The sequence below is a fragment of the Gopherus evgoodei genome, chromosome 4 (genome assembly GCF_007399415.2).
Source record: "Gopherus evgoodei ecotype Sinaloan lineage chromosome 4, rGopEvg1_v1.p, whole genome shotgun sequence".
Classification (NCBI taxonomy): Eukaryota; Metazoa; Chordata; order Testudines; family Testudinidae; genus Gopherus; species Gopherus evgoodei.
In genome coordinates, this window is record NC_044325.1 from 60,623,382 (window position 1) to 60,649,940 (window position 26,559).

Here is a 26,559-nt window from a genome sequence, read left to right on the forward strand (position 1 = left end):
GGCTCCAGCTAGGTGGTGCGACTGCCTGTCCTGGTGCTCTGGGTGGTACGGCTGTAGTGCCGCCAGCCACCGGTGCTCCAGGCAGCGTGGGAAGCGGGGGGGTTGGATAGAGGGCAGAGGAGTTCAGGAGGTGGGGATGTGGATAGGGGTCAGGGTGGTCAGAGGGCGGGTAACGGGGGTTGAATGGGGCAAGGGTAGGAAGCAGTCAGGAAGGAGAGGGGGGGTTGGATGGGGCGGCGGAGGGAAAGTCAGAGGCAGGGGTTCTGGGGTCGCTCAGGGGACAGGGAAAAGGGATGGTTGTATGGGGAAGGGGTCTCCAGAGGGGCAGTCAGGAATGAGAGGAAGGGTTGGATGGGGTGGTGGAGGCAGTCAGGGGCAGGGGTTCCGGGGACTGTCAGAGAACAGGGGGGATTGGATCGGACAGGAGTTCTAGGGGGCCGGTCGTCAGGGAACGTCTGGGGTTGATGGGGCAGGAGTCCGAGGGGGGCTGTCAGGGGGCAAGAAGCAGGAGGGGATGGATAGGGGACAGGGGACAGGCCATGCCTGGCTGTTTGAGAAGGCACAACCTCCGCTAACCGGCCCTCCATACAATTTTGGAAACCCAATGCAGACCCTCAGACCAAAAAGTTTGCAGCTCCTGCCCTACGTGGCTCTCTACTTGCCCAAGCTGTGCTTTCCATCTACACTGCTATTTTTTAGCAGTGTAGTGTCCCACAACTTCCTTGCTGATGGAGCCTTTCCTCACCAGAGGGAAAGACTCAGGCAGTGGGAAAAGACGTTGTTAGCTCCCCATTGCTGGAGCCGTTCTCCTCAGCAGGGAAAAACTGCAGAAGTGGGGAAAGGCTCTGACATGGGGGAGACAGTGGGGAAAGGCTCAACCTTTTAAATGTAATGTAAGTATTCCTAACACATTTTAAATGTTCATTAACTATACAGTGGGAAGAAACTCACTGATGAAAATCTGACAGGGTATAATTTGGTTGATCTTGTTTATTATAATGTTAGATCACTAATCAGACTAGTGAAAAGTTTGATGTAACACACAAGAGGTTAAAATGAACAAAAAGGACCAGTGCAGTTGTAAGCACAGTAATAGTTCAACATGCCAATTGTCCAAAATCTGTTCTTAGTGGCCATACCAAGTTGGGGCTTGGAGCATTACTAAAGCTTAAAAGGTCTGCTAATCACACTGATATCAGATTCAAACCTGGAGACCAATCTTGAAGTTTTTGTTCTGTCCTTCCTCAGGCAAAATAACCATTATAACTGGGAGCTTTGTCCAAATAAGGATTTCAAGGTTAACCCTCAGATATTTAAAAACAATTGTGATTTTTTTTATTTCATCACTTGATATGACAAACCATAAAGACAAAAAAGTAAACACTGAAGGCTAATTTCAATAAATGTCTCAAAAGTACACAGTTTCTGTGGTAGCTGTGTTAGTCTGTATCAGCAAAAAAAAACAAAAAAAACCCGCATCCTTATGACACCTTAGAGACTAACAAATTTATTTGGGCATAAGCTTTTGTGAGCTAGAACCCATTTCATCAGATGTATGAAGTAAAAAATACAGGAGCTGGTATAAATACATGAAAAGATGGTGGTGCTTTACCAAGTTTTAGGTCAGTCTAATGAGAGAAATCATTTAACAGCAGGATACCCAGGGAGGAAAAGTAACTTTTGAAATGGTAAGAGAGAGGCCCATTATAGACAGTTAACAAGAAGGTGTGAGTAACTGTAGGGAGAAATTAGTATTGGGGAAATTAAGTTTAGGTTTTGTAATGACCCAATCACTCCCAGTCTTTATTCAGGCCTAATCTGATGGTGTCTAGTTTGTAAATTAATTCCAATTCTGCAGCTTCATGTTGGAATCTGTTTTTGAAGTTTTTTAGTTCAGTCTCTCTGATCACTCAATAATAGACCTCAAAGTGGCAATTCTTCAACAAAAAGCTTAAAAAAAATTGAAATTGAGAAGGATTCTATTTAAAGTCTTTATATAGCAAGCAAAACATATTTATCCCTACCTAAACATATATTGAAAATAATCTGAGATACTTTTTTACTGCAGTTAAATTACCAGAGCCACGGGACCAGCGGACCCTCTGCAGCCATGCCTGCGGGAGGTCCACCAGAGCCATGGGACCGGCAAGCGGCAGGGGGCGCCCCGTGCGGCGAAATGTCTAGAGCCGGCCCTGTTCGGCAGCGGGGGGGCCCTTCCATTCTGGGACCCGCCACTGAAGTGCCCCGAAGACCCGCGGCGGGGGCCCCCCACCGGCGAATTACCGCCGAAGTGGGACCCGCCGCCGAAGTGCAGCCTGCTCTTCGGCGGTAATTCGGTGGCGGGGGGCCCCCACCGCGGGTCTTTGGGGCACTTCGGCGGCGGGTCCTGGAACAGAATGGCCCCCCGCTGCCGAATTACCGCCGAAGACCGGGTTGTACTTCGGCAGCAGGTCCCGCTTCGGCGGTAATGCGATGGCAGGGAGTCCTTCCACCCCGGAGCGGAAGGACTCCCCCGCCAGCGAAGACCGGGAGCGGAAGAAGCTTTGGGGCCTGGCCCCGCAAGAGTTTTCTCGGGCCCCCGAGTGAGTGAAGGACCTCGCTCCAGGGGCCCCGAAAAACTCTCGTGGGGGCCCCTGCGGAGCCCGGGGCCTGGGGCAAATTGCCCCTCCTGCCCTCCCCGTGGGCGGCCCTGCCATGTCTAGAGGGCAGATATATCAATCCTTGGTAGATTTGATATTCCTTAGTCACTCTGAGAAGATTTAGTTGCTACATCACAGGAGAATATTCATTGTGCCAGAACATAGACAATACAGTGTTCAGCAACAATCTCTATTCTGTTGTACCACTGAAATAATATCACTTTGTTTCATGAAAAACACTGGCCATTTAAAACAATTAATCTTTTAATTGGGGCGGGGATTGCACTGAGTTTTATACAATCTGAATGTGAGGGAGCCTGTTAAATTAGTATTTATCCTTATATCAGTGCAGCATTGTCCCCTGTAGTATATTTTCTAAAGCTTTAAGTGAATGCTTACAAGGACTGGTAGTCAGGTATTTAAATTTTATGATTGATCCAGGTCCCTAGTTGGAATATTGGCCCTGGTCAGCAATGAACAGAAAATTCTTCTTTGAGTAATTGCACATATGCATTTCATTCTTGCTGTATGTGCACCCCATGCACAGTAGTCAGAAATTTTTATTTCAGTGGCACCCATCAGGGTGGCTTGAGCACCTCTGCTGTCGCACACCACTAAACTCCAATATAAAGGACCCATCGGCCGCAGAGCATCTCAGTCCCTTCTTACCACCTGTGATAGTTGTTGGAATTTCATGGTTTGCCTTAACTATTCACAAGAGCACTTGCTATCTTGTTTTATAGTTGCTTAGTACTTAGTAAGTGTTAGTTTACATTTAGTGTTCTTTTTCAGTCACCAGATCTGGGGTTTCTTTTTCTTGGTACTGAGGGATGCCTTGGTCACCATGCTTCAAGCCCTGTGTCTTTTGTTTTGGGCCAGTGCCCGATAGTGAACCACACTCAAATTGCTTGAAATGCTTGGGGGAAGCTCTTATTCAGAATCCTTGCCAGATTTGCAAGAACTTTAAGCCAAAGACTAAAGACAGAGAAGTGAGACTGAAGTTTTTGCTCCTGGAGCAGCCCTGAGACTTCCATCAGAAGCTATCTGTCTTGACTTGGCATCAAGAGCTTTGGGATTGGTTAGGAGTGTGCCTCTTATGCTTGGCACCACTTGCCCTCTCCAGTGCCCAAGAAGAGGCATGAGACCTCTAGACAGACCACAGAGAAAGGAAAACTGCTGGTAACCAAATCCTCTAAGCATGGGGATAAGGGTAGAATACAGACAAAATACAAGCACTCCTCATCTCAGATAGTGTTGAAAGCAGCATCATTGGCTCCAACACTGAGGGAGGCACTGTTGAGTCTGGGGCCTGAAGAGGTGCCTTCTACATTTGTGACCACAATGACTTGAGCCCATCTTGGTACCGACCATGCTTGAGGCATTTGCAGCGGTTAGAGGTCTTCTGAGTCTATCAGTACCTGTGTCCCTGATGGTGCTGGGAACCATGCTCTTGGTACTGGCAGGCAGAGGTGCAGCAGTACCGAAGCAACCTCCTTGGCCTCAGACTTTATGCCCCTGTTGGTACCATAAAAGGAGAAGTTTGCAATGTTACTTGCTTTACACTCTTCACTGCCTCTGCACATTCTCCAGCATAATTGGAGAAGGGTAGAATGCTAATAATAATCCCCCCACCCCAACCTTGGTCAGCAGAGAGTGATTAGTCCTCTGAATTGGAGATTCGTTCCTATGTTTCCCAGCCTCAGAGTTGGTCATACTACTCCCTATCCAGGTGTTATTACCTGGGGTTGCCTCGAGCTCCTCAAGCTGCAATGGCCAGGAGTTACTGGGGCCCACCACCCATCCAATGGTTCTTTTGGAATCTGAAGATTCCCCCCCAGTTTTCAAGTCATGCATGAGGCGTTCCTGCTCTGTCTCCTCAGAGAGGCACAGAGAGTCTACTCACCAGACACTACCTGTCCCTGAGTCCGGTTCTGGGCCCAGTAGTGAGCAGGAAGTGGTGGTTCAGGAGGAGTCTGCTGGAGAGCTTATGGAGGAGGGCCAGCCTCAACCTGTGCTGGCTTCATTGTCCTCCTGCCCGATGAGGCCGTTTCCTCAGGAGGCATCTCATCCCCTTCTGAGAATTATAGAGCTCACTGGCTCAGTGTGTGTGTGAAGGTGTTCACTGTGTCCACCCTCAGCCTTCGTTGACATTGGTGACAGATGTATCTGTGCTCATCTGGGTCCCCTCCAAACTCAGAGTTTATGGTCTTCACAAGTCATGTCTCTACAAATCAATGTCAGGGAACTAAGGGTTATCTGCTAGGATGCCAGTTTTTCCTATCTCGTGTCCAGGGAAAAAGCCTGTTTGTTCTCACAGATAACACAGCAACAATGTTTTACCTCAACAGGCAGGGGAGGAGCCTGCTCTTCCCCACTTTGTCAAGAGGCCATTCACCTCTGGAACTTTTGCTCTGCCAATTAAATCAATCTTGACCCCTCCTACTTTTCAGGGGTGCAGAGTGAGCATGCTGACCATCTAGGCAGATTGTTTACAAATCACCACAAGTGGTCTTTCTGCCTGGATGTAGCCAGGTGCATTTTCCATTAGGTCAGGTGCATTTTCCAGCAGTGAGGAAATCCTCAGGTAGATCTATTCACAAACAAAACTAACAGGAAATGCCGTCAGTTTTGTTTCATACAAGGTTGAAGTCCAGGTTCCATCACAGACACTTTCCTACTATCCTGGCTGAACAATTCTGCTATGCTTTTTCTCCAATTCCGCTCCTACACAGAGAGTTGCTAAAGATCAAGTGGAACCATGCCTAGGTTATACTAATAGCTGCAGCATTGCCCTGGCAGCACTGGTTCTCCATTCTCATGGATCTATCAGATAGGCTCTGATTTCACTTCCTATGGCCTCAGACATCATTTTGAAGTGTTATGGTTGAAGTGTTAAGGTTCCATCCAAACCTGCAGGCACTTCATTTGGTAGCCTGGAAGTTCCGCGGTTAAATCCTAGAGAGGAGTCTTGTTTGAGATGTCTTGTTAAATAGCAGAAGGCCCTCCACCAGTGCTACTTATATTTCAAAATATAAGCAATTTTCCTCCTGGTCTCATGAATTTGAAGTTTTGCCAATGCAGTACTCAATCTAGCATGTTCTGGACGATTTATTGTTCCTATATATCAAGGTCCACTCGGCAACAATATCAGCTTTCCAGCCACACATGGACAGCCTTTCTATATTTTCTAATGCTATGTCAATCAGACTTTTGAAAGGCCTAGAAAGGTTGTACCCACAGATGAAGGAACCTTTTCCTCTCTGGGACTTGAACTTAGTTTTGTTTAAGCTTATGGGACCTCATTTAAGCCTTTAGCAATATGCTTCTTAGTTACACCTGTCAATGTAAGTGGCTTTTTTTGGTAGCCATCACTATGGCCTGTATGGTTGTTGAGCTGTATGCTCTGACGCCTGAACCTCCTTATACAGTTTTCTTGAAGGATAAAGTATATCTATGCCCTCATCCAAGATTTCTCTCTAAAGGGATATCTAACTTTCATATTAACCACTTGATTTATTTTCCTACAATAGAGATGAGTAATGCCTGCACACCCTAGATGTTAGAAGGGCTTTGGTGTTCTAAATAGAACTAAACAGTACCATTTGTCAGCCCAACTATTTGTGGTCATCACAGATGGGATAAAAGATCTCACAATCTCTTCGCAAAGAATTTCATTACGGATAACCTCTTGTGTTCATGTATGTTATGTTCTGACTGGCATTCTCCATCAAGCAGAGTAACTGCTCATTCAATAAGATCTCACGTGGCTTCGATGGCATTTCTTATGCATGCCCCTATCCAGGAAATTTGTAGAGAGGCTACCTGAACTTCAGTCCACAGCTCTGCATCCCATTATGCCATCACTCAGTACTCCAGAAACTATGCTAAATTTGAATGAGTTGTACTCCAATCTGTGTGTACATCAACTCCGATCTCACCACCTGCTTTATAACTGGTGAATCACCAAGTGTAGAATGCTAATGCGCAATCACTCAAGAAAAAATAGTTACTAAACTTCCATAACTGTTGTTCTTCGAGAGGTGTTACACATGTTTAATCCACGACCCACCCATCTACTTCTGTGCAGTGGGTTGTCCAGCAAAAAGGAACTAAGTAAACTCTTGGATGGCTGGGCCCTTCATACTTGAATGCATTAGCACACAATGGCAGAGGGCGTTTCAACCATCCTGGCAGAACCACTGAAGGAAAAGTTTCCAATGACTGCAAAGGCCACACACATGCCAAGAGTGGAATGGACATGTGCAACGCATCACAAAGAACAGCAATTACAGAAGATTAGTAACCATTTTTGCTACCTTCTAGTGACGGTTTAATTATTTATGTGAAATGAGTTCTCAGTCATTTTCCTGCATGGATACTTCAGAAGCGGCTACCAGAATTGCTGCCTTTGTTTGCAGTCTCAGAAGAGAGGGCAAAGACAGAAGTAGTTTTGGAAATGAATTCCCCAGGCAATCTTCTAGGTTAGGGTTGTTGAACTTTGGCCAAGACATTTTGGGGGAGTTTACAGTGTCATTCTGTGTATAACTGATTTTTGATTAATAGATTTATTGCTGGTGCTGTCAATTTAGCATTTTTCCCTTTTAAAAAAGTTTGTTTCTCTCTCTCTCTCTATTATTTTATGTTCTGTAAAAGTTAGGGAAAAATCCAAACTGTTCACAAATTAGTGGTTTCCTTTCAGAAGAAATGTATTGGCTTTTATATAAGAGGCTAACATGTCCTGTTGGTCTTTAGGTGAAAGTGTTGAGGAAAATGCTAGTGTTGTTGTCAAGCTCCTTATTCGACGCCCAGAATGCTTTGGGCCAGCTCTTAGAGGAGAAGGAGGAAATGGTTTGCTGGCAGCTATGCAAGGAGCTATTAAGATCTCAGAGAACCCAACTCTTGACCTCCCATCTCAGTGCTATATAAGAGAAGTGTAAGTAAATGTATATGCTCTTTTGGCAAATGCTGGTGTTTCATTAGCTGAATTATTAATCTTGTATACTACAGTAGTATCTAATGACTAACCATGTTTGCCCCATTGTGCTAGGCACTGTATAGACACAGAGTGGCAGACAGTCCTACCTCATAGAGTTTACAGTGTAAATTGATAAGCCAGACAGAGGGGGGACAGAGTAGGATAACACACAAGGAGAGTGAACAGTGTGATAACAGCAAGCTTCATGTTGGTTCTATGATTGCTTTTTATGGTGGGTTTAGTTAGGAGCGGATCAGCAAATGGAAGGAAAGGTGAAGGGAGAGAGAACATGGAAGGGAAAGGAGCTAGAGGGGACAGGGCAGGGAAGCATTGGGGAGAGGAGCAGATGTGGTGTGAAATTGAGCTGAAGAGATTGTGAGGGTTGTGAGGAACAAGAGAGTTGGAGCACACACACACAGCCAAGGAGCACTGAGCTCAGAAGGTTTTTCCCCTGAGGCCACATGGCAGGAGGAAAGAAAGGTCTTAGTGCCCAAGAGTGATGCAGGTGATGTCTCCTCTGCAGAGTTCTTGGGTGAGGGGGAGAGGTGACCCCAGCTGGCTACTTTTTACCCCTGCCCCAGAGATTCAATAAAATCTATGCATTATTGAATACTTTACACAGAAGAAATGGTTTTGCTTCTGGAATTCTGAAAGAAAAGATTAAGGCGGAGGTTTTCAAAGCAATTCAACAAATTGAACGATACTTGTCTAAATCCCCTAATCTGCTTTGAAAATCTCAGTGTAAGAAACATCTTGAAGTTTCTTTCCATTTGTCTAAAGCAATGGATGTATTTTTGTAAACCACACTGTAGAGTACATTTTTGAATTGGTCATTGTCACAGAATCCTCCTGTCAGCAAACTCGTGTCTATCGTCACACTCACATTTACATGAAGTGCAGTAGTTTTTTGACTTTACAAATCAATTAGAAGTTGATAACTCCTCTTTAATTGATGGTAGACAGCATCCTAATAACATAATAGAAGAGTAAACAATTATTATTCTTTGAGTACTTGCTCATGTCCATTCCACATTAGGTATGCATACTTGCCTCAGCAGTATCCATAGGGGACCAGCTCTGGTGCCTTCTGGAGTGGTGCCTGCATGGGGCAGTATAAGGGGTGCTGCAGGCTGTCCCCACCCTCAGTTCCTTCTTGCCACCAGTGATGATGCTGGAACATCTGCTACTTTGGCTAGCATTGTCTCGTTCTCTGTTCCTTCGAACTCTGTAGAACTTGTAATGTGGTAGTAGTTAGTTGTTACAGTTAGTTACCCTTAGCAGTAGTTCTTGAAGTTCTTATAGTCCTGAATGGGACTCAGCCAGGGGATGTCCTGTGCCCATCAGTGATCCACATACCAGCTGCCGAAGGTGCTTAGGTGAAGGACACATAAGCGACAAGTGTCGGATCTGCAAGTCCTCCAAACATAGGATGAAAAAGGAGCAAAATATCCATCTAAAGTTGCACTTAATGGAGTTGGCACTCATTTCAGCACCAGAGCAGCAGTCCAACTCTGCACCGAACACTGTGGCCTCCGTACACAGTGCTCCACCAGTGCCATCCACAAGCCAGTACCGATCTCCCTCCCTGACTCCAGTCAAGAAGACGAAACAGACTGTGAAGGGAAGATCTCTTACCTCCTGTAAGGGAAAGGAGAGGGCTGTGGGCGAGCCAAGACCCGTGCTGGGCAGCTCAACACCCCTTTCGGGAAGTCAGACCCCAGCTCAAGTCAAGTGGTGCAGCCCATCCCATACTTTGCCTAAGACTGCAGATAGCGGTGCTGGCCCTGGCCAGCTTCAGGTGCCGTCAATGCCCGAACCCCTTCAAACAGCTCAGGACATCCTGACGCTCCCAGTGCCACCCACACCGGCTCCTGCAGTACCCCAGTCTCGGGGAAAACCCACATTGGGTTCAATGCATGTGTTCCTGCCTCAGCGGTACTGTCCCCATCGAGAGGGATGTCCTGCTAGCATTCGCCTGCCCGAAGCTGTCACGCCTCAGGACTAGAGAGGCAGACTCAGCGGAGCCCTCTTCAGTCCCCACACCAGGGGCACCCATTGAGGGACTTGAGGAATACCTTTCCGGTAGATTGGTGCAGATCTTCAGAGCACATGCCACCTGGCAAGAACTCTGGGACCAGCTGCAACCATCTTCAAGGGCCCAGTATTGATCACAGGACTGATCGGGGATTAGAGTCCGCCAATCACCGAGCTGTCATTGCCCATCTCCAACAAAGAGGTCGCCCTACTCAGGAGGATCTTCCCAGCAGCTGACCCGTAGTTGCTTCCCGTCCCATTTGACATCCTGGTACCAGTCAAGTAGCATAAGGCATGGGTCGCCGGGTGTCCGACGCAAATCCACCAAATGCCATCCGACCCAGAGATCCCAACCAAGTTGCCCGTCTCGCTCGGACAGGTTGGCTTCAAGACGCAGCGACCAGCACCGGTCAGACAAGAGTCACCACTCCATCCAATCCTGGTTGCCTGCTACTGACTGCTCTGCTTATAGCTCCAGCATGGAGCAAGATTCCCTGACTGTGGGACAAGCCCCGATAACAATGGTGCCGCTCACATAATCAGCAGCAAAACCTGTCCCATGGCCCCAAGTGCAGTGGCCGGGGTCACGGTACCCGTGGAACCCTTGGGGGTTCACCCAACCTCCCCAGGCTGCTCGGTCGGTGTTGGGAGCCTCAGAGAGGCCAGAAGCCTCAGTATCCCATCCCCCTCTGGTGCTCAAGGCTTTGGGAGGGGGTAAGACCCCACAGGTCCAGGAGGACCTAGGCTGGACCACCAATGGACGTTAAGGCTCCCATGACACCAGCATCGTCCTCGTTGTCGCCAGATGAGGCTATCATGGGGCCCTCACACCCAGTTCCTCAGGATGATGCCACGCGCACCAGGAACATTTGAAGAGGGTCGCTTCCATCCTGGGACTTCAGACAGAGGAACTGAAAGAGCCCTCAGACTCTCTGTTAGATGTCCTCGGCTCCTGCCAGGATGGCTCTACCCCTTCCAAAATCACTGATGCCCTGTGGCAGACTCCCTCTTCCCTGGCCCCTATCTCTAAAAGGATTGAAAGCAAGTACTTTGTGCCACCCAAAGGGCATGAGTACTTATATTCCCACCCAGACTCCAATTCCCTTGAGGTTGAGGCATGTGTTTGCCAGCACTGGTTCGGCACACACATGAACCTGATAGCGACCCCATCTCTGGCCCCTGCCCAGCTGATTGGACCTGCTGTCACAGGACCATGGTCGGCTCTTACACCCCAACCTCACATCCCTCCAATTCTTGGCATGGATACTGCATGGCTGAATCTGGAGGAGTGGACCTGTTCCGAGGTCTAACAGGTCCACCTGGGATATAGGAAGCCCTCAATCAGACTCACTTATGCTGGGCGTCCGAGCATGGTATCTCTTTTTCCTGGGTCTCTTTCCATACAATCTGTCTTAGATTATCTGCTTCATTTGAGGAACCAGGGCCTGGCACACTCTTCCATTAGAGTGCATCTCGCAGCTATCTCCGCTTTTCACCCACCAGTCCAAGGACAGTAGCATTCTTCCATGACATGACTGTCAGATTCTTGAGAGGTCTTGAGAGACTCTTCCTGCAGGTGCGGACTCCTGTCCCACAGTGGGATCTTAACTTGTTCCACTCTAAGCTCACAGGCCTCCCCTTTGAGCCACTGGACTTCTGCTCCCTTTCTCATGTGCCATGGAAGGTCGCATTCCTGGTGGCGGTGACATCAGCAAGATGGGTCTCTGAGATTAGAGCCTTGACTTCAGAACTACCGTACGCGGTCTTTTACAAAGACAAGGTTCAGCTGTGCCCCCAGCCGGCCTTCCTGCCAAAGGTACGGTCCACCTTCCATATGAACCAGGACGTCTTCCTCCTAGTGTTCTGTTCCAAACCACACAAGTCCAGTGAAGAGAGGTGTCTTCATGCCCTGGACACCTGAAGGGCCTTGGCTTTTTAATTAGAACATACCAAGTCTTTCCATAAATCAACTCAGCTCTTCATTGCTACAGCAGATAGGATGAAGGGCCTTCTGGTGTCCTCGCAGAGCATTTCCAATTGGATCACCTTGTGCATAAGGATCTGTTATGACCAAGCAGGGGTTCTGCCACTGCTAATTGTCAGAGCCCACTCAACAAGAGCCCAGGCATCTTCATCTGCCTTCCTGGTGTACATCCCTATCCAGGACATCTGTAGACCCATGACATGGTCCTCTGTCCACACATTCATGGGTCATTATGCCATCACTCAGCAGGCCAGAGGCGACGCTGTGTTCGGCAAAGCTGTGTTGCAATCTACATGTCTGTGGACCCCTACCCACCTCCAGGGGTACTGCTTGGGAGTCACTTAATGTGGAATGGACATGAACAAGCACTCGAAGAAGAAAAGACAATTACCTTTTCCATAACTTGTTCTTGAGATGCATTGCTCATGTATATTCCACAACCTGTCCTCCTTCCCCAGCAAACTTGAGAACCCGATACATATTTTAGATACAGAAGTATTAGTGTGAACTTTCAGATGTGGAACAGGGTACATAATTTATAATTGGACTTTTCATATAAAATGTATACAGGGAGCATGCTACAGAGTTAATGAAAAATATTTTTAAACAGAAAACATGAAAGACTTTTCCTACCTATTCTGGGCTAACTTATAAAATGAGACTACAATAAAACCTGAAGAAAAAGTGAATAATAAATGTATTTCTTAGTGTAGAAGAAATTAATATGTGACCAGACACAAGAAATAGGTCAATAAACACTGCTTTCAATCAGCAAGAGCTTTAGTCTAAAGTTTTACACAGTCAGCTTATAATGAAGAATCCAACCTTATTTTAGGCTATCCAATGTCAACCAAAATATTCACGTTTTTGGTTCCTTTTCAGCAGTGTTGAAGAAGAGGAGGAAGATGAGATTGTGCACATGGGCAATGCAATTATGTCATTTTATTCAGCTCTGATAGACTTGCTTGGACGCTGTGCACCAGAAATGCATGTAAGTGGCTTTGCTCTCTTGCTCAGAAATAAAAGTAAAAGGAGTTGGGTAAAGTATACAAGCTGCAAATATCTATATCCATTCAAGTGACATTATACTGAATACACATTATATAAAAAATATACTTATTGCTAAAACTGTTAGTACTTCAGCCCAGATTTTGGATATTTGCATATGTGTTGGACTAATAAAGGAATCACAGTATTTGCCTTGACTTGTATTATGAGTATAAGTGTAAAACTGCTCATCTAGGCAGCTTAACTCAGATGAAGTACAAGAGGTTTGTTTTTTGAAGGACATGGTTTTATACAGAGTTTTATAGCTGGATTAGTTATGATGCAATTAAATTACATGACTTGCCTAGGGTCACGTATTGAGTAAGTAGTCTGGAACCCAAGGACCTTTATTATTATATCTGTATGACAATAGTGTGTAGAGATCCGGAAGGGGGGCACAGAGCTGAAAGGTAATTTCTGTCCTGAAATATCTAATTAGGTAAGAGACAAATGGTGGAAGGGGACATAGAGAAACACAAAGGTGAAGTGATTTATCTGAGTTCAGCCAGCATGTCAGTATGAGAGTTGTGAAGCAGAACCCAGGGCCAAAATCCAGGTTCCATTGAAGTCAACTGGAGTTTTGCCATTGACTTCAGGAACATTAGGATTTCACTTTACAGGTTTTACAGTGCAGTGCCCTATCCACTAGGCAGCACTGCCTCTCCAAATATGTAAATTAGTTAGTGATGCTGATGCCTTATAAGTAGGTAGAAAAGAAATCACAGATGCTCTGAACATTCTTCTTGATCTCTAAAGATTTGATTAAATGAAACTGTACAGAGTTGAAAATAAAATGTGAGTCTTCAGGATAGAAGTAGAATGTAGGATAAATTAAAAAACTTGTAACTTCTACTCTTAAGGAATAGAGTTAATTATTCTTCGATAAAAACAAACTTTGCAAGCTACTGACAACAGAACTGCCCACTTGCTAGTTGGTTTTACCACATTCGTTTTATTGTCCTGTAACATACCTTGCAGGAACTTCTAATGCAAACCAATGATTGTGACAACTCACATAAAGATTAGCTTGTCTGCATTTAATTCATCACACAGCAATGAATAATTTGCAAAACTGTACTGATATTGATGCTAGATAGGAAGCATCTCTATGGTGGGAAAAAGATGGTAATTTGGAAATGAATGTATATTACATTGTAAGTTTTGCCATAGCAAATGCCATAAATAAATTCAGATTTATTTTTTTAATTTTAGCCGCCTTTTTCATTTGCTCATAACTTTCTCAACCATTTCTTAGAACATATAACTTCCCCTGTGTAATCTTAGGCCAAAGATAACTGTTTTGAAAAGTTTGAGGAAAATCAGTTTGGGTGTTTTGAATAGTCTAAATATCTAACCTAAACACAAAATAAGTTCACACGAATAAACATTCTGGGGAAGATTTTCATAGGCACATAGGGCAAGTGGGCACCCAATTCCCATTGGAAGTTTATAGTAATGATGCACCTAATCAGCTGCACACACACAAAATGGGAAATAACTACCTAGGAAGGAGTACTGTGGAAAGGGTTCTGGAGGGTCATAGTTGATCACAAGCAAAATATGAGTCGACAGTGTAACACTGTTGCAAAAAAACCAAACATCATTCTGGGATATATAAGCAGGAGTGTTGTAAGCAAGATATGAAAAGTAATTCTTACACTCTACTCTGCACTGATTAGGCTTCAACTGGAGTATTGTGTCCAGTTCTGGGTGCCACATTTCTCCAGTTTGTCGACATCCTTCATGAAAGTCCAGAGAAGAGCAACAAAAATGATTAAAAGTCTGGATTTGTTGCTTTGGTACCCAAGCTAGTGAGATAAAAGCTAGCTTTGGTATGTCGAGCTGAACCCTGTGATTTCAGTGTAGTCACTGCCTAAGTGTGTTTTCAGAAATCTGTGGCAGCCCATTTAAATTGGGACAGGCAAGAAGAGAGGAATGATTAAAAACTGGAACCTCCCTTTTATATACTCTGTGTGTGTGCGTGCGCGCAGGAGGGGGTGGGGTCAATAGTGATTTACAAAACAAACAAAACCCTCAGTATTAATATTTCAATCAAAGGTTTTGTCAGTGTTTTTCAATTAACTAAATATCTTATTTTATATGTATGATCATGTTTCAACAGCTTATCCAAACTGGGAAAGGAGAAGCTATTCGAATCAGGTCAATTCTTCGTTCTCTTGTGCCAACAGAAGACTTGGTTGGAATTATAAGTATACCACTAAAGCTATCATCAGTTAACAAAGGTAACTTCAGTGTACCATCATGCAGACTTTTCAAAAGTGTTTAAATAGATATACAGAAGTTTTTTGTTGCTATAATTTCTATGGACTTTGGGCTAAATTAAACGCTAGTGTGAGTGCATCTCCACCTAAATCAATGGAGTTGTGCCCACGTGCACTAGGGGAGCCTTTGGCTACATTGTCTGGCCATGCCAGAAGAAAGACAGGAAGCAATTATTTAGTTAATTCACAGAAAATATCTGGGAGTACCTATCAACAAATTGTACAGTGTGGGTCATCATCCTTTCCTTAATCAATGCCAAATAATCCCCAATCAGGTTCCATCTATACAGTGGCTAGGACTGCCATGCCCTCCCATCACAGAAGGTAAAAGGGGTCTATAAAAACTGAGCAAGAATGCCTTTATATGTTTTGCACTGGGGCTGTGACTCTACAAATATATTCTGATTGCCTTTTACAATTTCTAACCAATCTTTCTGCAGTGTCTGTCTCTTTCTCCATAATAGTTCTTTATTGTTATATTAAGAAAATTACTTTATACATGTTGATTGCTTAGAGCAAAAGACAAGGCAATTTTATTGTGGACACAAGTATGCATGCTACGCCATTGAACTTACTGGATTTGCAGCTGCCTAGTTCATTGATGAATTTCATCCTATAATTTTATTGTCTTCTATTATACATTAGAATTCTTTAGAAGATTTGAAAATGGAAAGTTGTTAGGAGATTTTGAGTTGAGCTGCATTTTTTGTGTGAAATAGAAATTAAATATTTAATTTTTTTTAGATGGTACAGTCACTGAGCCAGACATGTCTGCAAGTTTCTGTCCTGACCATAAAGCACCAATGGTGCTGTTTTTGGACCGTGTCTATGGTATTAAGGACCAAAGCTTCCTCCTCCACCTACTGGAGGTTGGATTTTTACAAGACTTAAGAGCATCTGCCTCTCTGGATACAGTAAGTATTTTGTTAGTGACAACAAGGAACATTGGTTGAGGATACTGGCTACATCAGTGTTACAAAATATAACTTTTTAGTTAGTATTGCATAAAAAGAAAAAGTAATAAATAAGCCCTCTCACAATGCTCACTAATATCAGCAAACAATAATAATGCAATTACAGATATATAAACATACAGTATATATATTTGATCAAAAATGTTCAGTACTAGCATTAGGGGAGGAATAAGCAGCAAAGAAATACAGTATAAAGAGCTCATAAGGTAACAAAAAAGCGAGAAATTTCAATGCAAGAATATGTTAAAAATAAATTTCAGTTAGTATGAATATGCTGAATTGTTTCATTTAGAAAGCTCTCAGACAGCACCCACAATACTGAAAATTCATATGATAGAATCTGAAGGGATTAGGAACGTAAAGAATATGAAAAATGTGACAGACTGGGCCAGACCACGTTCAGATGCTTGGGAACTCTGCTCACATATCTGAGAACATAATTTATCCTTTTTCCTTTAAGGACACTGTTAGTTTGAGACAGGGGATGGGTAAGAAATCTGTTTTCTATGAATAACTAGAGAAAGGCTCATGTTTTTTTCCTCAAGTTCCCAGAATTACTTTAACTCCTTATGCAGGTGCTGGAAGTACTCTGCATAAGAGTCAAATTCACTGCACAGAAAGTCAGGTCTATGCTGGTGAAGAAGATGGAACAATGATGATTGCCTGAGGTTATGAAACAGAGGATTGGTCAGCCTTTCTTTACTCAGCTGCCAAATTCCCCTGTGCAAATCTTCTTCAACTTCACCAAAGCATCCTTTGTGTGTCAGTCATATTAGATGCCTCAGTTTTTCAGTTTCATAATCTGGTAGCCAACCACCATCACCATTAATCTTCTTATTCAAACTATCCAAATTTCTTAGATTTTCAGTTTTGGCCTGGAAATATTATGATGAGAAACATTGTCATGAGCTTTCTGGTACTTCCTGTTATGAATACTATGAATCCAATTCCTTTGATTCTCTCAAAAGATCAGTCTCTGAACCTTTACATTTATAAGAACTCTCTTCTCTACAAAAACAGGCATCCATTTATTTTCAGTTTGGACTATTTTAGAAAAGACACTATATTTCCCATGGAGATGCTGCTTTTTTATTCTGTTTTTTGTTATTTTGCTTAATCTAAATACACATGATCTTCACCAAAGGGCCAAAAAGTGATACTTAATCTAAAATAAAAGTAATTTAAACTATTGTATATAGTTCTTTGTGCACAGAAGTCATAATACCCATATCTAATAGTCATCTTTATGACACATTATGTGGTGACACACATTAAGAGCCTCATTTTCCACTGTCTTATACCTAACTTGGTCAAATATCAATACAAAATGAGTGTAAAATAGATGTAAAAATTACGACTGGTGTGAATGGAGAGTTATGATTTGGTAGCAAATTACACCTGTGGTACACAACTTCAAAGCAGTTGAGAATCAGGCCCAACATATGGAGTAGAACATAGGGAGAGACTCTAAGATTAGAATGTACTGATTTAACTCAGTATTTCTAAATATCTATGTTGAAATCGGACCCTTAACGTTGTCTTCAGTTGTTTTTAAGAACAATATGTTGTTGAGAATATGAAACACTGTCACTGACACGGTTAATTTCCAGTGGTGTCCTTACTGTTCTTCCCCTGAGATTGTCTTTTAGGGTTGATACAATCTCAGAGGGACTGAATGAGATAATGCAGTACTCACTCTGTAGATCATTAATTTGTTAACACACATAATGACCATAATGTAAAGATTTATTTCTGTATCGCCATAAGCAACTATAACTGAGGAGGGAAGAGAATAGTAAGATGCCCAGAATTGCCATTATATTCATGGATAATTCTTTCTTATGGTTCACCCAGTTAGACTAATAAAGGCTGAGTAAAAACTAATTAAGAATATCAGGACAAGGCCTACTCAGAGAGAGAGAGAGAGAGAGAGAGAGAGAGTCTAGATCTGTATTTATATATCTGCTAGTTTATAATGCATGAAATAGTTTTTGTTAGGGCTATACTGAGGGTTAAACTGATTATAAGAATTCTCCCACCCTTGAAACATAAATGTATAAATTTTCCCTGCTTTCTCCTTACCATTATTAGTCTTTCCAGCAAAAGTAAAAGCATTAGCCAGTGTTCTTCTTGCAATACAAGTACATATACCTGGGGTGAAATCCTAGCCCTATTGAAGTCAATGGCAAAACTCCCAACTTCAGTAGTAGCTGGGGCCAGGATTTTACACTTGATAATTTTTTTAAATAATAATTCAAACCTCCAGAAATATAAGTGTAGTATAAAAGAAAAATATTAGCAAATAATTTAAAACTTTTATAAACTAAAACCTCATATTTAACATATTGGTATAATTGGATAAATGTATACTTGGGTAAAGTAATGAGCTAACTAGAGAACAGAGGGAAAAGTATGGGTTCAAGGACTAGCTGAAAAACTTCAAAATCTTGATAGTTTCTGTTAATACATATGTGTAATTGAAACAGTGTGTAGAGTTTGATAGTAAATCCAAGTGTATAAACTACAAGTAATGATAGTATTACAGTAATTAAAATAGCAGAGCTCTTGACGCTAAATTTCTGATGTAGGTCGTAGTTCTGTTTCATATGTTAATAACAATGCCTTGATAGCTGACTCTTTTTGGGTAATTAATGACAATTAAAAGAATTTCCTGCTTGTATAATTAGGGGTCTGATTCTGCTAGCTCTTACTCATATGAATAATTCTTACATGAGTAGACCTCTTGGCTTCAACAGGACTGTTCATTTGAGTAAGGATCAAGTAAGGGCTGAAGGATTGCCCTGTAACTGAGGTTCCATATCAGTAAGTCAAAATGTAGCCAGTACCAAAAAGAGGTAAGAAAAACAAAGTAAAAATATTCAAGGCTCTTCATCTTAATGTTTTTAATATTTAGATAATGTTAGCTACTGTGTTGGACTCAAATGCATATATTTCCATTTGTGGATGGATTTAAAAAAGTAAATTCTTCTCTGAGTGGTTGTTCATGTCCATTCCAAGCAAGTGTGTGCGCGCCGCGTGCATGCCAGCTGGAAGATTTTCCCCTAGCAACTTCCGCAACCCCCTGGAGTGGTGCCACTACGGCGCCCTATAAAGGGGCCCACCGACCCTCCACCCCCTCAGTTCCTTCTTACTGCCGGTGACGGCTAGCTGGAACTTCTCTTGCGCATAGCAAGTTAGCAGTGTCCTATCCTCATGTATAGTCCGTGTATATAGTGTGACAGACCCAAACCAGTGGGGTACAGGAGTCTGGTAGAGGGCAAATATACTGGTCACTGGATGAGTAGTTTTTTGTTCCCTGAGTGACCAGAGCAGGGACTGCACTAGAGTAATCAGGAACCTGCTAGAACCAATTAAGGCCGACAGGCTGATTAGAACACCTGCAGCCAATCAAGGCAGGCTGATCAGGGCACCTGGGTTTAAAAAGGAGCTCACTCCAGTCAGGCGAGGAGGAGCCAGAGGAGAGGAAGTGCGTATGAGGAGCTGGAAGCAAGAGGCACAAGAAGCTGAGAGTGAGAGGGTGTGCTGCTGGAGGACTAAGGAGTACAAGCGTTATCCGACACCAGGAGGAAGGTCCTGTGGTGAGGATAAAGAAGGTGTTTGGAGGAGGCCATGGGGAAGTAGCCCAGGGAGTTGTAGCTGTCATGCAGCTGTCACAAGAGGCACTCTAGACAGCTGCAATGCACAGGGCCCTGGGCTGGAACCTGGAGTAGAGGACGAGCCTGGGTTCCCCCCAAACCTCCCAACTCCTGATCAGACACAGGAGGAGTTGATCCAGACTGTGGGGAAGATCACTGAGGTGAGCAAATCTGCCAATAAGCTCAGGACCCACCAAGGTAGAGGAGGAACTTTGTCACAATAGTTAGTATATAGTTAGTTTACTTAGGTCATTTGTATATAGTTCTTGGTAGTTGGGGGGTTCCCCGTCCACATTTCGTCATCCGTTGGGGCATGCCCGGGTCCCCAGCTTTAAACTCTGCAAGGACTGCGGGAAATTCATGCCCAAGAGTGACCTGCACTCTGCTTGTTTGAGGTGCCTCGGAGAGAGCCACCAAAAGGACCAGTGCTCTATCTGCAGGGGCTTCCACCAGAGAATTATCAAAGACAGAGCTCAAAGACTTAGAGTCCTCTTGATGGAGGCTGCCCTGTGGCCACACTCGGGCCCAGAACCGGCCGAGGCAGTGTCCAGCACGTCTTCCTCAGTGCGGAGCGCCCCGGCACTGGCATCAGAACTTAGGGCCCAGCCCAAGTCTTCTAAAACCCAGCACCGAACGGAGTCATAGGAAGTTGGCCTCAGTGCGGTACCGCTCACCGTCTCTGGTGCCCGCTAGGAAGAGGAAGCCGATGAGGGAATGGTTACCCCACCAGGACCCCCAGAGGCCGACGCTGTCCGCAGGTGCATGCAGACAGGCTGGGCTACAGCCCTCGGCTGCTCCATTGACTCCGGCACCGCAGAGAGAGTGGTCGAGTCTGGACCGGCCTAGATCCCCGGATCTCAGCGGAGACTTGCGCCTCCTCTAGACACCAGAGGCATTCGAGGTGGCCTCAGACTTGATGGGACTCCAGGCGCCAGCCTCCCTGCACCGTAGTAGGGAGTTGCCTACCACGGCCCGTCCCCCAGTACAATTGAGGGGCAAGCTGGCCATGCTGTCACTTCCCTCCCTGCCCTGCGCCACTAGGGCAGCACCGGACCAGATAGGAGGCTCCCCGCTGCCTCAGCATTGCTCTCCAATGGCACGGGGTGCTGCTCCTCCCAGGTCCTCTTACTCGGAGACTTCAGACTCAGAGGCAGACTCCTACCGCTCCAGCCGGTCACAGAGCAGGAGATCGGTTTCGGGAGTGAGCCACCAGTGTTACCTACAGTGGCAGCAGCAATGGCATCCGTCCTCACAGTGGCCATTTTGGACTCCCTGGGCCTACCACCAGTTGGTAGGTCAGGCGTTTGGTCCTCGATCAAGGTCGGCCTCAGTCTCCTCGGCGTTGGTGACCCTGGCGCAGTTGCGTACTCCACCAGCACCGTCGCTGGGCAGGGGTGTGACATATTCAAGTTCAGCACCCCCTAGCCGAGCAGCGGCACCAGCAGCGACTACAGTTCGGGCTTAACAGGAACCGCCTGATACGCCAAGCCGCTCACTGGCGACCCCGGTACCAGTCGTGGTGCTGCATTTAGAATTGGAACCGGCCCTGCAACCACAGTACCGTGTGCCGTAGGACCCCGAAGGGCTGCAAGCACCTGAGGAAGGGCCGATCCAAGTAATTTTCTCGTCTTCCTCCCTGGACGAAGTGGTCTCGGGCACGATTGCAGCACTGGCCCTGGAGGACACTCGGATCCTCCAACAACTGCTCAGGCGAGCAGCTCAGAGCCTCGCAATCCAGGCTGAGGAAATTGAGGTGGACGCGGAACCAGTAGTAGACATCCTGGCTCCCTCAGGGCCATCCAGGGTGGCTCTTCCATTAAACAAGACCATAGCGGATACGTCCCACACCTTATGGCAGATGCCAGCCTCACTGGCCCCTACTGCCAAGAGAACGGAACGGCATTGTTTCGTCCCCTTTAAGGGGCATGAACACTTGTACACTCACTCCCCACCCCGGACTCCCTGGTGGTGGACGCAGCCAACCAACGGGAGTATCAAGGGTTTCAGGGGTCAACACCAAAGAACAGGGACACCAAAAGACTCGACCTCTTTGGTAGAAAAGAGTACTCTACAACCGGCCTACAACTCCGTATTGCCAACCAACAGGCAATCGTAAGCCGATATGGTCATCACACATGTTCAGCCATGTCGAAATTTACGGAGCTCCTCTCCCAGGACTCGAGATCGGAGTTTTCAGCCCTGGTGGAGGAGGGGAAACTGAGCTCTTGAGCCTCTCTCCAGGCAGCCCTAGATGCGACAGACTCAGCCTCGCGCACTCTGGCCATGGGCCTGGTCATGAGGCGGAGAGCCTGGCTCCAGGTCTCAGGTCTTCCCTATGAGGTCCAGCAGACCATTCAGGACCTCCCCTTCGAGGGGAAGATGCCGTTTTCAGATAAAACGGACAAGCGTCTCCATAGCCTAAAGGACTCGAGGGCCACGCTTCGCTCGCTGGGCTTGCATACCCCTGCGACCCAGCGCAGGCAGTTTAGGCTGCAGGCGGCCTCCTGCCCCTGCCAGCCTCAGACTTGCCAGGAGCTAGGGTGCAGGCGGGGCAGAAATGGCAGGAGGCGTCACCAACGCCACCTCTCCGGCCAGGCATCCGGTCAATCAAGACTGTCATTGGGGCCTAGGCCCCCTGTTTGATGGTACGGTCAAGGTCGACCTACCTGTCGAGACTCTGGATCCTTCTACCCCACCTTTGGGTCACGTCTGTCCCCCTTCTACCGTGCCTGGTCCCAAATCACGTCAGACAGCTAGGTGCTCCGCATGGTAGAGAGGGGATATTCTATCCAGTTTTCCTCCCTCCCGCCCCACCAGCCCCTCTCCCCATCCCTCTTCTGGGACCCATCTCATGAGCAACTTCTAATTCAAGAAGTGCAGCCCCTCGTGGAGGCAGGGGCGGTGAAGGAAGTCCCTCGAGAGCTCAGAGGCAAAGGCTTCTACTCCTGGTATTTCCTAATACTGAAGACGAAAGGGGGACTGACACCCATCCTGGACTTGCGGCGACTGAACAAGTTTGTATGAAAGCTCAAGTTCCACATGGTCTCCCTGTCCTCGATCATTCCCTCCCTGGATCCATGAGATTGGTACGCCGCCCTTGACTTAAAGGACGCTTACTTCCACATTGCCATAATTCCCTGACACCGTCAGTACCTCAGGTTCATCGTGGCTGACGCCCATCTGCAGTTCACGGTGCTCCCATTTGGCCTGTCAGCTGCCCCAAGGATCTTCACGAAGTGCATGGCAGTTGTGGGGGCCTTCCTGCGCAGGCAGATCATCCAGGTATTCCTCTACCTGGATGATTGGCTCATAAAGAGCCACACCAAGGAGCAGGTGGAGGCTCGGGTGTTGTTCATCAGGCAGACCTTTCTCAGTCTCGGCCTCCTCTTGAACAAAGCCAAGTCCAGTCTATCTCCTACACAATGAATAGAGTTCATAGGGGCGGTTCTGGACTCCACCCACGCCAGAGCATTCCTTCCAGAATCCAGGTTCCACGCGATTTCCGAGCTCATCCTCGGACTGCAACGTGCCCCGATTACCACAGCGCGGATCTGCCTCTGGCTGTTGGGTCACATGTCGGCGTGCACTTACGTGGTAAACCATGCCAGACTCCGGCTTCGCCCGCTACAGTCCTGGTTAGCAACAGTATTCCGCCCAGCCAGGGACCCCTTGGACTCAGTGGTGTCCATTCCCTACTTGGTGCTGAGTTCGCTACGGTGGTGGCTCGACCCGCAGAAAGTGTGCATGGGCGTCCCCTTCGCCGCCCCTCAGCCCTCCCTCTCTCTGGTAACGGATGTCTTGAATCGGGGTTGGGGAGTGCACCTGGGAAATCTCAGGACACAGGGCTTGTGGTCACCGGAGGACCTCAAGTTGCATATCAATGTCAGGTAGCTGAGAGCGGTCCACCTGGCTTGCTTGACCTGGTCCCACCTGGCTGGCAGATGTGTTTCAGTCCTCTCGGACAACACATAAGCAGTCTTTTATATCAACAAACAGGGGGGTGCACGCTCCTCTCTCCTGTGCAGGGAAGCCCTCGCATTGTGGGATTTCTGCGTCCACAATGCTACCCACCTGACAGCGTTCTGCTTTCCGGGGGAGCAGAACGGACTGGTGGACACCCTCAGCCGCTCGTTCTGGGGTCACGAGTGGTCCCTCCGATGGGACATGGTACACTCAATCTTCCAGCTCTGAGGCTTTCCCCAGTTAGACCTGTTCACCTCGAGAGAAAACAGGAAGTGCCGATGGTTCTGCTCTCTCCTGGGCTGCAGTCCGGGGTCTTTGTTGGACGCCTTCCTCCAGTCTTGGGGTCGGTCTGTTCTACGCCTTTCCTCCAATTCCCCCTGATACACAGGGTGATTTTGAAGAACCACAGGGACCACGCACGGGTAATCCTGATAGCTCCAGCATGGCTGCGCCAGCGTTGGTACACATCACTCCTGCACATGTCCATTCAGGCTCCCCTTACGCTGCCTCTGCTTCCAGACCTGACCACACAGTACCGGGGCTCCCTCCGCCACCCAAACCTGGAATCTCTCCACCTCACAGCCTGGATGCTCCATGGCTGAACCTGGTGGAGATGCAGTGCTCCTAGCAGGTCAGACAAGTTCTGCTCAGTAGTAGGAAAGCATCAACCAGGGCCACCTCCCTGGCCAAATGGAAGCGCTTCTCCATATGGTTGGGTCAGCGAGGTCACAATCTTCTGGGGGTCACAATCCCTATTATCCTAGACTATTTGCTCCACCTCAAACAACTGGGCCTATCCCTCTCCTCGATCCGCGTTCACTTGGTGGCCATCTTGGCTTTCCATCCAGGAAAGGGGGGTACCTCGGTGTTTGCGAGCCCGCTGGTAGAGCGTTTCCTCAAGGGTATGGACAGGCTATTTCCACATATTCATCAGCCGGCTCCTGCATAGGACCTGAATCTGGTCCTCTGCGCCCTCTCGGGACCTCCGTTTGAGCCCCTGGCTTCGTGCTCCCTGTTGTACTTGTTGTATAAGACCGCCTTCCTGGTGGCGATCACCTTGGCCAGGAGGGTGTCAGAGCTCAGGGCGTTGACATCCGAGCCCCCATACACTATCTTTTATAAGGACAAGGTCCATCTTAGACCTCAGCCGGCCTTCCTCCCCCAGGTCGTCTCACAGGTCCACATGAGACAAGATATCTTTCTCTCAGCGTTTTATCCGAAACCACACTCTTCAAGTGAGGAGCGGAGGTTACATTCCCTGGATGTCCTCAGGGCCTTAGCCTTTTACATCGAATGTACCAAGCCGTTCAGACGCTCGACGCAGCTCTTCATCGCAGTGGCAGATAGGATGAAAGGGCTCCCGGTCTCCTCTCAGCGAATCTCTTCATGGATCACGACCTGCATCCAGGAATGCTACCGCATAGCTAAGACCCCTGTCCCTCTGGTCACAGCCCACTCCACTAGGGTGCAGGCCTCCTCTGCGGCATTCCTGGCTCAGATCCCGACTCAGGAGATTTGTGGAGCTGCCACTTGGTACTCCATCTACACGTTCACGTCGCACTATGCCATCATGCCGCAGGCTAGGGATGATGCAGCCTTTGGTCGTGCAGTACTCCAGTCAGCAGTGAACTCCGACCCCACCACCTTGGTTCAGGCTTGTGAGTCACCTTCTTGGAATGGACATGAACAACCACTCGAAGAAGAAAAAACAGTTACCCACCTTTTAGTAACTGTTGTTCTTCGAGATGTGTTGTTCATGTCCATTCCAATGCCCACCCTCCTGCCCCTCTGTCGGAGTGCCAGCAAGAAGTAACTGAGGGGGTGAAGGGTTGGCGGGCCCCTTTATAGGGCGCCGTAGTGGTGCCACTCCAGGGGGTGCCAGGGCCGACCCTACGGATGCTGCTAGGGGAAAATCTTGCGGCTGGCTTGTATGCGGCGCGCACACACCTGCTTGGAATGGACATGAACAACACATCTCAAAGAACAGTTACCAAAAGGTGGGTAACCGTTTTATTCAGCTTACAGGAAAGCTTTGTTTCATACATACACCTGTACCGTGTGTTGCGTTTAGCTTTTCAGAAAAATAATTATAGTCTTAAAAGTTGAAGCTTCTTGTAACTAGGGACACATTTCTTAATACCATATGGTTTTAGTTTTAGAAATTTTCTTTCCAGCCTAAAACTACAAAAGCCTCGAAGGCTGATAAGAATTTTCCATCAGTGCACTGACTCATATCAGTAGTGGAGTGGAAGTTATACTGCAGCTGAAACCTAGTAGCTTGCCACAGAGTGTGTGCTAACCAGCAGAAATAGCTATTCATATTTTTCTCTGAATTGCATTCTTTTGGTGAGCACAGGGTAGGAAAAATATTTTGCAATTGCATAAAAGATTCAAATACTTTTGGCCCCATTACAGTCCTTTGTGTAATTCCATGTATACATACAGTATATCCCAAATTAACAATTCACTTTCAGGGAATATGTTAAAATCTATATTTATAGACAAAAGTCTTTCCTTTCTAAAGAAGTTCAAAGTAATCTATTTACATGCTTATATAGAGTATAAGTGCATACATATTTCTTTGTAATAAACTACATTGATCTATAGTATGGTGTGTATATATGTATAATCAAAGTTTTATATACATATAAACTACCTTTTAACTCATGCTTAAAATTGCACTATGAGCTAAAACATAAGAAGGAAAGAAACTGAACGCCAGTTCTAAATTTCTGTCTTGACTGATGTTCTCATTTATACCAAAGTAGTTGATCTATGTAATCTAATCTAATCTAAAGGTGTCTGTGGTGTCTAGGATAAATGTAGTATCTAAGGCCATATCTACACTTGCAATTGTACAGTGGCACAGCTGTAGCAATGCAGCTGTGCTGCTGTAAGATCACACATGTAGCCATGCTGTGCTGATGACATAATTAAATCACCTCCAACGAGCGGTGGTAGCTACATCAGCGGGAGAGCATCTCCCACCGACATGGCTCTGTGCA

At 46.3% G+C, this 26,559-nt stretch overlaps 1 protein-coding gene across 1 annotated transcript in view; it reads left to right on the forward strand.

Moving 5' to 3' along the window:
* RYR3 (ryanodine receptor 3) overlaps window positions 1-26,559 on the forward strand; it is a 607,531-nt gene that overhangs the window by 344,223 nt on the left and 236,749 nt on the right. Inside the window, 4 exon segments of the mRNA XM_030559417.1 lie at window positions 7,392-7,572; window positions 12,515-12,623; window positions 14,802-14,922; window positions 15,706-15,875. Coding sequence (XP_030415277.1) covers window positions 7,392-7,572; window positions 12,515-12,623; window positions 14,802-14,922; window positions 15,706-15,875 — 581 coding nt within the window.